Source organism: Carettochelys insculpta, chromosome 17, assembly GCF_033958435.1.
Source record: "Carettochelys insculpta isolate YL-2023 chromosome 17, ASM3395843v1, whole genome shotgun sequence".
Classification (NCBI taxonomy): Eukaryota; Metazoa; Chordata; order Testudines; family Carettochelyidae; genus Carettochelys; species Carettochelys insculpta.
Window position 1 is genome coordinate 22920528 of NC_134153.1, and position 15672 is coordinate 22936199.

At 40.5% G+C, this 15672-nt stretch overlaps 1 protein-coding gene across 1 annotated transcript in view; it reads left to right on the forward strand.

Moving 5' to 3' along the window:
- Nucleotides 1-13880, forward strand: part of STK4 (serine/threonine kinase 4) — an 89442-nt gene extending 75562 nt beyond the window's left edge. Inside the window, exon 11 of the mRNA XM_075011821.1 lies at nt 10369-13880. Within this exon, the coding sequence (XP_074867922.1) occupies nt 10369-10527 (159 nt within the window). The 3' untranslated portion in view covers nt 10528-13880. The remainder of the gene's footprint in view (nt 1-10368) is intronic.
- Nucleotides 13881-15672: the final 1792 nt, after the last annotated feature.

The window sequence follows — 15672 nt, forward strand, 5'->3', positions numbered from 1 at the left end:
TTTTCCGTTGTTGTTGTTAGCAATAAATAAATAAAAATAATTTTATAACATATCTTCCTGGGGTAAAAAAAATCTTAATCTTATTAGCAATTAATTTGTAGCTGTGACTACTGAGGTTGGTTTCCTGTTTCCTTATTTCTTGATATTGGCATGAGATTTTAATAGTGCCCTGTTTCTAGCAAGGGGTTTTGCATGGCTGCCACCCTTTAGGATTTGTTACTTAACTCTTCCCTACTGCCTTCCTCCCTCAGCAACTTTGGGAAGAGTTTTGCGCATGGATTCACCTCTTGAAACTAGTTTTTAATGGCTTGGAGCTCAGATGGAAGCGTACCATAGAGTAACAAGAGTGGCAAACTTGTGCTTATTCAATAACACTGTAAAATCCTTGCATTTTCTCAGAAATATTTCTGTGGTTTCATAGTGCCTTTAGGAATGAATTTCTCGTTGAAGAACTCTTTGTTTGTTTACGGTTTCCTGTTCTGTTGCATGGGTGTACAATTCATTGTGTTTTGGCTGCGGGAGCTACAATATAGGGTGTGTTTCAGAGGTGAATTACACTGCATTGTGAAAAAGCAACTGTTTAGTCAATAGAGGCAAAGCCACATAATCAACTGAGAACTTTCTCTCTAACCCATTTGAGAAGGAGTCAGCCCATCCTTTCAGTTAGAAATGTAGCACGCCTGTATTAATCACTTGTAGCCAGGAAGAAAGACAATTTGTTGTGATGAAAGTGAATCAGACTACGTCATGTTTCATTAATTTGCAAAAGGCTGGAAAGTTGATTTTCTAAACTGAATTTTACGCCTTTTAAAAATTTTACACTGTAGTTTAGAGGTTAATGTAATTTATAAAGCAGGAATTTGTTGTTACTGTGGACTAGGCTTTTTTATTTTCCTCTATAAAACTACTCATTCGGCAATTGTCAGTTACTGAAAGTGAAGCGTGGGGAGTGTGGAGCGATGTGTTTTTTGACCTCGGTGGTCTGCTTTTGTTCCAGAAATCAGTATCTGGTTGTGAATTTGAACTACAATACTAAAAGAACCATCTGCCCTTATCAGCAGTTGAATATGGGTTGTGTTCTTGGGGAGCAAATGTAACACCAGCTTATGTAAGGATTTGTGGGATTTGAACCTGGGTGTGTGGGGCTCCACGTGGCAGCATCAGGCAGCTTTGGCAGGGAGAGGCACTATAAGCACACCATCCCATCTGGGAGACCAACCACTGTGGGACGTGCTGCCCCCAGGAGAAGTGACTGGTAGCTTCTCCAATGACCTCCGCTTGGCCCAGGAATGCTATTCTGTGCAAAAAGGAAGATCCCTGACCTGCTGCTGGGAGAGACCACATCTTACTTCTGGTTCCTGCTTCGGGTGACCACATTGCTCTATGGCAAATATGGGACACTCGCCTCTGGAGTTGCTCTCCCATGTCATGGCTCCTTAGAGAAGGAGGCTGCTGCCCCACAGTGAGGCTCTGGTGATAGGGGCTGCACAGCCTCTTGCTGAGGAGAAGCGGAGGATGGAGGCTCAGCAACCTCTTGGCTCTGGGAGAGGGTGCTGAGAATACAGGCTTCACAACCTCTCAGTGGGGAGGGCAGGGAAGCAGGCAACAGTGCAGTTTCCCCGTGTAGGAGCTTCCGGGCAGCAGGAGCTGCCTCAGTGAGGCACAGGGTGCCGGGGAATGAGGCAGCCATCCCATGGAGGGGCTCCCTAGCAGCAGGAGCTGCCTTCTCTAGGCGGAGGGCACTAGAGTACGAGGCAGCTGGCCCATGGCAGAGCTTTGCTGGTATCAGGGGCTGATACCATGGGGTTCCGGGGAGTGGGGCAGCTTCCCCATGGAGGAGCTCCACTGCAGCAGGAACTGCTACCCCAGTGCACAGGGCACCAGGTAACAGGGCAGCCTCCCCACAGAGGAGCTCAATGGCCATGGGGGTGCTCCCTCAAGGCACAGGGTGTCAGGGAACTGGACAGCTGCCTTGCAGTGGGGCTCCCTGGCATCAGAGAACAGACCCCACAAAATACGGGACAATTTGCCCATTTTCTTATAAAAATCGGGATGCCTGTTGGACAGCCTAAATAAAGCCCTGTCCTGGGAAGAACAGGACAGATGGTCACCTTATTCCTGCCAGCCCTTCTTGTCACACAGTTCCTGGCCATTGGTCCTGACTCCTATTTGCTTATGGCTCTAACCACTGGACCTCTTTGCCCATACCCCAGTTCCTGACAGCTTGCTGGCTTCAAGAGAGTATATTTTAAAAAAAATCCTGAACTGTGTGAAACATGGGTAAGATGTTAAGAAAGGCTTTGCGCTTGCTGGAGGATCAGGTTCAATGTTGGTGGATAATGAGACTTGCAAGAATTGGGATTCAGATGTTTTGGCTGCCCTCAGAGACCATTTTGTAGCTGGTTGGGTCTGAATGAGATTTCATACACTGGAGACAGAGAACCAGCTTGTAGAAATACTGGCCTGTAGGAAAAAATGTATGAATGCTGCTGGTAGGTTGCAGCTGCCTCTTTTCTATTCCTGACTTGTATTTAGTCAGTCAGTCAGTCCGTCACAAGATGTGGAGCATTTTTCCATCTGTCCCTAGTTTGGATTTGGTCCATATCTGAAGGGATTTAACCCTGCTGAAGAGCTGTTGGTAGGGGGCATATAAAATAAAATTTGGTCTCTGACCAGCTCCTAGTGACCAATGTCAGCACAATTTAGTTGACACGGTCAGTAGCATTTTTGTCACTAAGGAAAAATAACTATCTCCTCTTGCTCGTAGAAATGATCCCTGAAGACCAGGATTAAGGTCACTTGCCAGGGAAAGTCCACACTATCACTGCTATACCCGTTCTCTGGAAAATAAAAGGACATCCTTATGCTATTTTATACAACCCCTGCTTGCTTGCTTGCTTCTTTCTTTGGATTGTTCCCTATTTTTATTTCTTCAGAACAGTGAGAACGTGTGGCAAGTGTGTGTTTTTAAGGTAAACCTTTTCTACAATTTAAATCTGGCAAGGGCTGGGTAGAAATACTGTATCTGTTTTATGTCTGTCTCTGGAGCTGACAGAATTATGGAGGTATAAATTACAGAGCTCTGTGTCCTTGGACATACAACCTGTGGCTATGTCAAATGTCCTCTTAGATCCATTATTTATTTCATTTTTTCTGTTTAGGTTCTTTTACCTTCAATAAAACACTGCAGTGATACCTCACTTGAATAGCAAATCTTTTCTCTATTTTTAAGGGTGGAAATGAAAAGCCAGTAACTCAGAGAAGGAGATTGCTGGTGTCAACGACACATGGCATTGGATAGAGAGTAATCCAGAAGTCTTTCTGATCCAACTGTAAAGGGATGCCATGAATGCCTGGTGTCTTTTCTTTAGCAAGTGAGGGAGTGGTTATAATTATTGGCATGGTGCCCATTACCTTATTTAATACAGAGAACCAAGGATATTGAAAGGAAATGTAGTCCCATTATTCAGCTATTTGGATTATGAATGGGAGTTTATCAGAAGAGATCAATGACTTCTATACTCTTTACAAATAATGTACACAATTTGAAGGACAAATATATAAATATTTGTGGGACTGGAAGGGCCTCAGAAAAAATTGTCTCAGTGATCAGTCCAGTTTGTCCTCTGTTGTGTACCAGTGTGAGTGTAAAGGTTGTTGGAAATATCTTCATGGGAAAACAAGCTATTACTTTTGAGTAGTTATAAATTAAATCAAAGAACTGGCAGGAAAAGTCCCACAGGAAGAAAATGGGGAAAAAGGGAGTTCAGGAGAGCTGGTAGCTTTTCAAAGATATAACATTATTAAAGGCACAGCTGCAAACTATCTTGATGTGAAGGAAAAATAGGAAGAATAGTAAGAGGCCGACATTATTCCATCAGGAGCTCTTTAATGACCTAAAAATCTAAAAGTAGTCCTACAAAAAAAAAGGAAAACATGGACAAATTGCTAAGGATGAGTATAAAAGACTAGCTCGAGCACTGGCGACAAAATAAGAAAGACTGCAGCATAAATGGGGTGCACCTACCAAGGGATGTGAAAGGCAAGGCAGTTTCCTGAATACATTAGGAGTAAGAGAGAGGTATAGGTTTACAAAATAATGCGAAGAGAGATGACATCGAGAAACCAGGGTTGTTAAAATCTATTTTACTTCAGCCTCCAGTAAAAAGTTCATGGAGACCAAGATATGCAACATAATTAATCCTAACAAAAAGGGGGAAGGTAACAAGCCAGAATGGGGAGTGAACAGGTTAAGGAATATTTAGCTAAATTAGCTGTATTCAAGTCAGCAGAGCCTGATGAAGTTTAATTCTGGGGTGCTTAAGGAACTTGTCGAAACAATCTCAGAGCCATTAGCAATGGTCTTTGAGAACTCCTGGATGATGGATGAGCTCCCAAAGAACTGGAGAAAAGCAAATATAGTAGCTGTCTTTCATAAAGGATGAAACAGACGTAAGAAAACCCAGTCAGACTAACTTCAATACCTAGAAAGATACAGTACTAGAACAAATTAACAAATTAAACCATTTGTAAACACTTTAAGGCTAATAGGGTTATAAGGAATAGCTAGCATGAATTTGTCAAGAACAAGACAGGCTAAACCAACCTAATTTCCTCCTTTGACAGGGTTACTGGCTTATGAGGAAGGGGAAACTGGTAGTTGTGATATGTCTTGATTTTTACTAAGGCTTTTGACACAGTCCCACATGACATTCTCATAAGTAAACTAGGGTAAGTTTGCCTGTATACACTTGTAGAAAGGCCATAGTTATCAGTATCAGAATAGTTATCAATGATTTGCTGTTAAACTTGGAGGATACGTGTAATGGGGTTGTACAGGGATCTGTCCTGGTTCTGGCACTAGTCAATGTTTGTACTAATGACTTGGATAATGGAGTAGAAAATATGTTTATAAAATTTTTGGATGACACCAGCTGGGAGGGGCTGCAAGTATGTTGTAGGACAGGAATAAAATTCAAAGTTACCTGGGTTTAAATTGGAAAATTGGTCTGAAATCAACAAGGTGAGATTGAATAAAGATGTGTAAAGTACTGTACCTAGGAAGGAAAAATCAAATGTGCCATGCAAAATGGAATAATTTTGTAAGTTGTACTACTGAAACAGATGTGAAATTATAGTAGATCACATTCAACATGAGCCAACAATGTGGCACAGTTGTGAGAAAGCCTAATAATTCTGCTGGGTAATTATGTCATACATGAGACATGGAAGGTAATTGTCCCACTGTCCTCAACACTGGTGATGCCTCAGCTGGAATTCTGTGTCCAGTTCTGGGTCTCACACTTTAGGAAGGATTGTGGACAAACTTGGGGGATGGGGGAGGAGGGGGTCGGGGAGAGAGAGAGTACAAAGAAAAAAAATAGTTTTTTTTTTTTAAATAGACATTTTAGTCTCGAGAGACTAAAAGAGAAAAAGACTGAGAGGAGACCAGATAACAATTGTCACCTATTTTAAGGGTTGTTCTAAAAAGGACAGCGATGAGTTGTTCTCCAAGTCCACTGAAGGCAGGACAAGAAGCAATCAGCTTAGTCTGCAGCCAGAGATTAAGTTAGAAATTAAAAAGATTTTCTGACTGAAAGGTTAGTGAAGTTGGGCTCCAAAGGAGGTTTTGGAATCTGTTGGAGATTTTTAAGAATACATTAGACATGCAGCTGTCAGTGATGGCCTAGGTATATGTTGTTCTGCCTCAGTACAGAGGACTAGAAGACCTCAACCCCCAAATTTCTCTGCATCCAGAGATAATTCTTTCCTATCTGGAATTTTTCCTGGAAAAAAAAAATAAATTTGATTAAGCATAAATTCATGAGGTGCTGAACTGTGCTCCTCAAGGACAGATGTGTGTAAGGTAAAAATGTAAGGTGATAGTAGAAAATAATGGCCTGTTTGGCTTGTATTGGTGCTCAAGTTACCCAAACACAATTGGGGCCATGAAATTTTAAGGCAAAAAAACTGTTTATTTTGGTGGTGATACACAATGGGAGTAGAAGACATCCTCAGGAAAACGACCTTTTAGATTACAAGACTTGTAGTGTATTGAAAATCCGTTATAATTACTCGTACTCTACGGACGTATGAAAAGAGTGTACAATAACCACATTGGATCTGAGCAAAAATTATGCAGCTTATATTAATAACCCATATTATATTATCTTAAATAAAAATATTTGGGTGGATGTGATTTTTTTGTTTCATTCCCACCACTCCTGCGGTGCACCTCTCAGTACTGACCTGCAACGCCTTTGCTCCAGGTTTTCACCTCTTTTCAGGTTCTTGTTAGTCTAGCCATCAGCCGAGTGTCTGAGCATCTTCAAGAGATGCATTAAGCAATATGTGCTGTTTACAGGGCCTTTTCCATGTCTTTCCTCTCAGCAAGGGGAGAAATAGTATATGAATTTTGTTTTGTGCAACATACCACGTGTGCTTGTGAAAAGCCACATGAAAAGCACATCCTGATCTTGGTTGGAAAACTGATGACATGCTCTTGGTTTCTGAGGGGGTTCTGGTCCTGGATTGGGTCCAGCACAGACAAACGTTACTCTTGCAGTAGATAGTTGGAATTTATGGCCTTTACCCCAGATTGAGGTTACATAAGTGTTCCAGGCCCCTGTCAGTAAGAGTTTTGAAGATGAGGATGTCGACATCACATTTATTGTGCTCTTAGGGATCAAGGAAGTGCCATTCTGAATCTATTCCTGTGGTCTGCCTATTCCAGCACCCTGTCTCAGGCACTGGCCAGCATCAGGTGCTTCGGAAAAAGTGCAAGAAACCCTGCAATAAACAGGCAAGGACTCCTCTCCAGGAAAATCTCCTAATCTCCAGTGGTTAGTCTGGCATAATCCCTGAAGCATGAGGAGTCATGTCATTTCTAAAACATTAGTGTTTACTCAGGATATTCTGTGGAGAACGACAGCCATTTCAAGGTTTAGGGTGACATAGCTGGTTAGTCTACATACTCAGCATTGAATTAATATTTTCTTCTGTGTGACTTTACTTGACTTTGTTATTCCTCAGACTCCTAAGGGGGAGAGTATTGAGTAATTATAGGTGCCATTCCTCCACTTTAGACTTCTGTCTAATAAAGTTGTATTATGTTCAAAATATATCTTACGGAGAAAACGCCTGTCTTTCTGGCAAACAGTTTTTATGCTAGATAGGCAAAATCACTTTGTGTGCTTGCTAAAAAGCTTTCTTGTGTTAGAACTATTACAATGTACATTTTGATGATCTTAAAGTAATTGCTGGTGAGAAATAATATACTGTCTTGCACAAAACACTAATGAAATTCCAAAAGCTGAGTCATGCTGGATCTGCCAATAGATAATCGTGTGACTTTTAGGAATTATCACTTAATCTAAGAAAAGTATAGCAAAGGAGTACTTAATTTGCTAAGAATTTAAATAACTAGCAGCATCCAGGTAGGAGAGACTGATTTATCGCGATAAACCATTTGTGGGATTCCGAAGCTATACCTGCAGTAGAATAAAAAAAAAACCTGTGTAGATGTCCTTTCAAAAGTAGGATTTCTATGTAAAAAGATGTTAATTGTTTTTCAAATATAAGAAACATTTTATCTGAAACTACAAAATAAGGGAATTGTCTCACACCCTCTCTCCTAAACTCCCTCCCTTTTTCATCAGTGAAAGAAGAGGAATAGAAGTGGAGAGAGAAACAAACTAAATGGAAATTTGATAGATTTCTATTTAAATAGACCCAAGAAATAAAGGATCATTCCATTTCTATTCCTGCAGAAAGAAAATGACCTGTTACCTTTAAAAATATGCGAAAAAAATCTTCTTGTGTCCTGGCAAGCTGGTGTATCACACACTGTGAGGGTCTGTCATGTGTGCACAAATCTATATAATTAAATTAGCCAAATTAATTCAGCAGCCTAAAATAGAGGCTGTGCAAGCTAAAGCTGTCAAGTTCGGCTTCTGAATATATAAGTGTGAATGGGAGTCAGAGTTAGATTTTAAAGTTAATATGCAGCAAATTCAACTTACCAGTTTGATAGGTGTCATAGTCAATAATGGAATGGAATTTAAGATAATCCAATTTTTTTTTACTGAGTCCTGATAGTGTTAGCTTGCTCATTTTAACAGCAGTCTCTTTCATGTCCACTTTTACCAGAGACAGCCTCTCAGCTCAGGGCACATAACCAGTCAAAACATTTATTAATTCATCCCAAGCCATGTAAATATATAATCAATAGATCATCATCCAAGTAGAGGTCTGTACGAGATATACATACAGTCATAACAGCTTCCCCAAGGAACAGTGCAAATCACCAGGATTTCTTATTGCATTCAGTTATCAATTCTTTAGAACCGCAGATCCATTTATCATGTTTCCAGTACTCTAAGAATTAAAAGCATGTACTAGTCTTCAGGCATTTTAAAAGTGCAATCCTAGATAGTTGAATACATAAATGTGAAAGAGACAAACTTAAAATATCAAAAGGAATTGCTTAAAGTTATTTCTTGCATCACTTTCTGGCCAGTTTGGTCTTACAGAGGAGAACATGTAAGTAACGTTACTTACTTAAAATCCAAAATAGGGTTACTTGAGGTTTCACTCAAAGCAGACTCAACAAGATAAAATTCAGTTATTTATACTGAGTTATTCTTTCTGTTCTTTACTTTCTGAAGCAAAGTCTGACCCCTTCTTAGCTCTGTATGATCTTGGAAAAGGAGGAGAGCTATTCCTAAGGCAGGTCCTAAATGTCTGATAGCAGGGCTGAGTTTTGAAATTTCCTTGTGGGCCCCATTAACTCTGCTTCATACTGTAACCCCAGAGGAAGGGAGAGGCTGGCTGTGGCGTTTCGGCAAGCTTTGCAGGTTGTGTGGTAGCCTTAAGTTTATATACCCTCTTTCCAGGTTCTTGGATGAGGGTAATTCTGTTACTTTCTATTGGACATTGGTCAACGGGGCACTCCGTTTGCAGGGCTGTTTCAGTCTTGCTTCTGCCAGAATCCAGTAGATGGCATCTGTATGCAGCAACTTCTTCAATGCTTCTCTTGGACGGAGGGTTTTTATGTTAGATTTCTTTCATGGATTGTATTTCTCTGTTCAGCCCTTGGATGCATCAACATGGGAACTTTGAATAAGAGTCGAGAGGTTATTTTATTTCAGTATTTGGCATGGGCCCTGAAATACTGTGCCCAGTTCTGATTTGCACAGTTCAAGAAGGTGATGATTTTGAGAGAGTTCAGAGAAGAGCCATGAGAATTGTGATCAAAACCCTACCCTATAGCCATAGGCTTGAGGAGCTCAGTCTGCTCAGCTTAAAAGAGAACGTTGAGGGGTGATTTGATTAGTCCATACGTAGCTACATAGGGAACAAACATTTAATAATGGGCTCCAGAATCTAGCAGATAAAGATAGTACAAATACAATAGCTAGAAGTGGATGTTAGACCAATTCAGACTGGAAATAGGGAGTAATTTTCAACAGTGAGGGTAGTTAGCCATTGGAACAATTTACCATGGGCGGTGGTGGCGGCTTCTCCATGACAGACAAGTTTCAAGTCGAAACTGGAGGTTTTTCTAAGAGCTCTGTTCTAAAACCTATTGTGGGGAAGTTCTGTGGTTTGTGTTCTTCAGAATGTCATAGAAGATTATGACAAAGGTCCAGACTGGCCTGGAATCTAGCTATTCACAAGGAAGATGAATGTATTGTTTCTGTTTGGGGATCTGGGATGAAAGATGTCTTTTGGACCTGTTGGGGTGTAGTAAGTTTAACCTCTCAGACATCTGGCTTTTGGGGGTCTTTAACTTAATTCCTTATAGTTAGAGAGGAAGGTGGAAATTGTGGCCACTTACACCTCATGAGAGGTTCCTTTCTGAGGGTTTTGTAATATCTAGGAGCCTAAGCATCAACTCTAGGCTTTCCTGGGAGCTGTGTGATTCAGTTTTCATTTCATTGACACTCCCCAGACAAAATGGCCTGCCTGTTGTGATGGGTATATTGACTCCCATTCTCTTAACTCCAAGAAGCAGCTTCATTTTGGAAGGCGCATGGGGATCATTGGCAGTAACCCTGGCTAGAAAAAGAGAAAGGTGCTTGCTTCCATGTTTTTTAAATGGAGAGGGTCATGGTTATCCACGTTAGGGCATATTTCATCTATGTACATTTACAAGCACGTAATTTACTTGTCCTTTTGTTTCTAACTTAACTCCTCGTTGCTTTTTTCCCTTGGTTAGTTCAGAGCCATTTTTCTCCCTACTGTTAGGATGCTGTGTGAATGTTTATAATCTGTCACAGCAGAATCTCCTGCAGAATTGTTGATTTTCACTGTCAAGAACTTGCCCAGGTTCTGAAGCTGGTATGCATTCTGTTTTCTTTCTGCCAGTTAAAGAGCTGGGGTGTAGAGGAACTTCAGAGGAGACTTTCAGCCCTGGATCCCATGATGGAACAAGAGATCGAAGAAATCCGCCAGAAGTATCAGTCGAAACGGCAGCCAATCCTTGATGCCATCGAAGCCAAGAAACGTCGGCAACAGAACTTTTGAGAGCGCCTGTGGTAAAATGAATGTCCCCCTCTGAAACAATCAGAACCTTGATTTTTTGACTACTAAGCAGATTGATTTCTATTGAAATGTGTTAGCAAAGTAGGGAGCAAAACTTTTGCTCACTTATTTTTCCATAGCACCTTTCTGAACTCAGGAATGCCATTAAGTGGGACATCCTGATGGATGGATAATGGTATGTTTTTAATCTTAGATTTATTTAAAATGGAAAGTATATTATTTCAGAGGAGTTATGTTACTGGTTTTAGATTTAACATGTTTTTAAATCAGGGGAACAGACACAAATAAGACTAGCGAAAGTTGGTTCATTTTCTTTGTGAATTTCAGTAGTCCCTTTTCTTCCTTTTGAATTCAATATGTACTGTGGTGTTTAACTGCTGCATCTCCCTTTACAAAAGCTCAGTTTTGGACACTTTAACTGTCTTGCTACTGTTGAGGTACCATGGAAAGTGTTAGCAAGTTGAAGAGATCACTAAAAAGAACAGACAAAAACATACAGAAACTGTTACCACCCTTGGAATGGAACAAATCTTATTTTAAAAATGCCTGTAATATGCCCCATGCCTTACACTGTGCGCTTTCAACACGTATTTTTTGAGACCGTAGTTTTGTCTTTCATGTTCTGTTTGAATTAATGCTGGTAGATAAGCATGCTGTTGTTCTTCCATCAGAAATGCTGTTGTGCGGTTTAAAAGCCTCATTGACTTAAATCAGAAACCAAGCAGAGTTCTACTATAAAACAAAGCAGTTGCCCCTTCATCTGCATCCTGAGGCACATCCTTCATTTCATTCCTACTAGCAGAGCAGTAAAAAGTTCTGCGTGAGCCTCTCTTGGGAAATTAGATATTTTTTGCTCCACTAGACAGCGGATTTTAAAATATTTCACTAATTATGGTGATTTATGGGGCTTTACTATTTTAAGCTTCCCTCTTTAGATGAAAAATTAATTGCATAATGGTTTACTTTTCTCCTATGAGGCCAAGTATGGCAGAAAAGCTAAGCTGAAAGTAAAGGTGGGTTACCCAAAAGATTAAACAACAAAAAATACATTAATGCCAGAGGAGTTAAGCAACTGAAGTTCCAACTTAATCTGCTCTGTATTTAACATGGCTAAGATCATCCTCTTCCAGTCTTTCTGGACACACTGATAAATAGTCCATGTTCTCTCTGGGATAACTCTGTAAAAGTTTGCCTTTTTCATGGTATTAATGGGCTGTGGAAAATCACCAGATGGTAGATATATGATCAGCGAGAGTCAAGTTACCTTGAAATGACTTAATAAACTTACACTGACATGATAAGCAAAATAGGAAAAATAATACAGATGTCGCCACTCATGGATGCAGCGACTTACCACTTAGCATGCTTTGCAAAGGCATTGGAAGAGCAATATTAATGGTGAATTCTGTTTTAGGATCCAATTTAGTTGTATTCAGTCGTTACACATAAGATGAAAAGTTTGGAAAGAGCAAGTGTTTTAATTATTTTCTTTCCTTTGATAGAGTGGACAGCTTTCGTGTCATTCTGCTGAAACAAACCTTGGTACGACACACACAATTAAATATCAATGCCTCCTGAACTCAGTTGGCTTTAGTAACAAAAGAGTTCCTGTCAAGGCCATTGGAAACTTACAGTTTTAGACCCTTTGCTTCTTGGGCTTGTATCCTCTGCTGCTGTACATCAGTGAGCTCTGATGGCATAGAAGGAATCATACAGTCCATGCTGCTGAGGAGATGACTTTAAACATCTTCATTTTATTCCTCAGGGGCAAATACACAGAGCTACTATAACTGACTCCAAGAGCTCACAGTCTAGTCAGCCAGGCTCTAGAAGGAAAGTGGAGGCAGTAGGCAACATGTTCTGGGACAGCATAGGGACAGTACACACTCTGCATACCCCCAATTAACCAGCTGTTAGGAAGTTATGATTTTGATAGTCTCTAATATTGCAAAAGTTACTAGGGTGAAGATCTTGAAAGAAACCAATTAAATTGAGTTAAAAATCACATTCACAAGCTAAATAATTTAAATTTCATCTTCTGTTAGCAAATGACTAAATCTCTTAGCAGGAAGAATCTGGCAATTCAAATGAACCATGCAAGCTAGTAAGCGCCTGTATTGACAACACAGCACGCTAATGCTGGACACAAACACACCATCTGCAGCACTTATTAAAAATACATGCCATGTGTTTGCTCAAAGCATTTACAAAATATGGTCAAATGCTGATTTTTTTTTAATGGCTAACGTTCATTACATTCCGTTGCTCAAATGAAGCTTCCAGAAAGAAGACACCATTTTTGTCCATGTTAAATACTGTTTCATGGCTTAGTTACTTCTATCACATATGCACTTTGCCTCCAGCGTGATGCACATGTACAATATGAGTGACTTGGTGGCAAGGTAAGTGCATTGCTTACACCTTAAATACCCCATTCGGTGGGGAATGGTTTCTTTGTGTCATATTTACCACTGATAGACAAAACTTCTTCCACCAACAGGAAGACATTGTGAAGCCCATGTTTTATTTAAAACACCAGAGTTGAGTGCTTGGTTTCAACATTCACTTTCAATGCATAACTTGATTGCTGTAATTGGTGCTTACAGCCAAATATAGTATAAGTGAAGTAACTTTCACTGAAATGGTTGGCTAGGAAACAAATCACAGCTAAAGAACCCAAATATGTGAAAGTAAGATGTGGTCCAATAGTTTAATTTTCTTTTAGATTGGTCTTAAGTGCTCATAATAATTTTGAGGCATTTGCTGCTCTTGGAGTTTGAACAAATCTGGGAATGTTTTCACCTTCAAGAATGTATCTCAACTAGAGAGAACCTTTTCAGATCCTCTGCAGGAGTCTGTCATGTGCTTACTCTTTAAATTCCTCCAGCGTTTGACAACTGAGTCTCATATCCTGAGGGAAGGCTATTCAGGCAACATTTTTAAGCAATAGGTTCATTTAATTGTGAAATTATATTCACATGCTTTATGGGTCCATGTGCATCGCTGAAAAGTGTTCTGAACCAATGGTCATCTTCGCTTTCCATCCTGGAAAAATGCTGATGGTGTCAGTTACGTGAGACTTAATAATGTGAAGTTTGTAGCTTTAACTTTTTGTAACAAATTAGTGACATTGGCATAAAGTGCTGACTTGAAATGCTATTTTGTAAGATCTGGCTGTTTGTATATATTAGTATTGTCATTAGTTTGTATATGTATGAAATAGTGACTTATTGCGTTTCCTGTGAGTTTGGTACAGGAAATCTTGTTTGAATGATCTTGCTCAAACATCTTGCCTTATTTGTTCAAAATGGCAAATAAACTGCCCTAAATGAAACTCACAATGCTTCGATGGTATTTTCTTGTGTGGGTCATAATTATCAAGAAGATCAAAACATCCTCCATCTTCTGAAGCAGTTTTATTAAGGACAGATTGGTTCGGAAATTGGTAACAATATGTAGAACCTGTTGCCACTAGAGAACTGGTTCTAATCTACATGTGTTCAGCAATGAGCCCATAAATTAGCCAGGGGGAATGACTCTTCAGTGGCCTAAGAACTGGGAATTCAGTCCAGTTTCTACTGCATGTTTTCCAGAGAGATCAGTTGGCACCTTTTCTTAGCAGTCTCTACCAAAGTCAAGAGTGCACAGGGCCAATACTCATCCCCTTTGAGGGGTACTTTACACTGCCACAAAAGATTGCTGTTCCAGTTCTGTACCTAGGACTTCACTCTCTGGAACTTGCCCTTGGGAAAATGGACACATGCAGTAGAGATATGAAGCCCAGCTTTTAGGTGCTACAACCTCCTGGCTCATGTAGCACCTAAACATGTTTTCTGCCTGCATTTTTGCTGGGCGTGTTCCATTGGTACCTGAGTTTCTGCCCCTGGGTATGGAAACTACTATCTCACTGGAGTCTTCCAGGTGCCTATCTCTCACTGTAACTCCTGAGTGATCCTCCCTGCTGAGTACGTTGGGTTTCTGAGGCACCTCTCTTCTGTGAAGGGGAGATAGGGCACCTAACCATGAGTGCAGCTTTGTCATCTTAATCAATGGAATCTACAAAGCCTAAGTTTGGCCATACTTAGCATCTCAGTGCTTGAGTCCCTTTGCAGTTCCGAGTCTTCAGGCATCAGTGAGTGAGGGAACAGTCTGTTTATCCAACATTAAGCTCCATGCCTTGCAGAAGACTTGGGTTTGCCCTCATTACTTACAGTTTCTGGGGATGGAAGATGGACATGTTAAATGTATGGAGTTGATGACCTACACATTAACCTAGTGGTTCCTCTGTCTCTCTATAGCATGGGACGAAAAGAGTTTGGGAACATCTGAACTCTGGGTCATTTGAAAACATAGGAGCTACTCCTAAGACTTTGAAAATTGTGCCAATGTTAAACAATGTGGCCGTTCTCTGCCCATGCTCCCTGTACTCTATACAATTTCCTTGAACTGCTGCTACAGAGGGAAAAATCTATACCTGAGAAGTATGACAAAGTGAAGCAGAAGAAATTGAATTGAGGTCGGATGCAGAGGAGTTATCTTTGGTTAGCCGTGTGGGAAGAAATCAAATTAAGTCAGAGCATTTATGTATTAGAAACACAAGCAACCAATTGAAAGAGGAGTGAGACACACCATTAAATGTTTCAGCAAAATGACTGCCACCAGGCCATGGGGTATTTGCCTGGGCCTATTCAGAACACAGGTTACTGGCACCTTTTGGAAGGCTAAACAGAAGATAGGATTTGTGCAACTTCTGCTGTAGCACTCTCATTGTGCATTGCCTCAAACACTGAGTCATTCACATGCACATGAGACACACTGTAGAAATAGCTACAGATGGCAAAACACATAGCTAGCAAAGTTCAAGTGCACACAAGAAGCTGCACAAGCCAGAGACTAGTACTTAGACCATATGCCCTTGAGCTTTGTCCCACGTAAATGGGAAATCTCTAGCAAGGTGAGGAATTGTAACATCGGCAGAAGGGCCCTCACTCTGCCTCACTTATGGATACCAATCAATAGCACAACCCAGCAGTTTAGTGAGACTTGGGGGAGCAAGAAGTTATTAAACGTAGGCTCCCACCAGTATTAATGCTGTCCTAAAGGAAACCCTCATCTCTTTTAACCTGA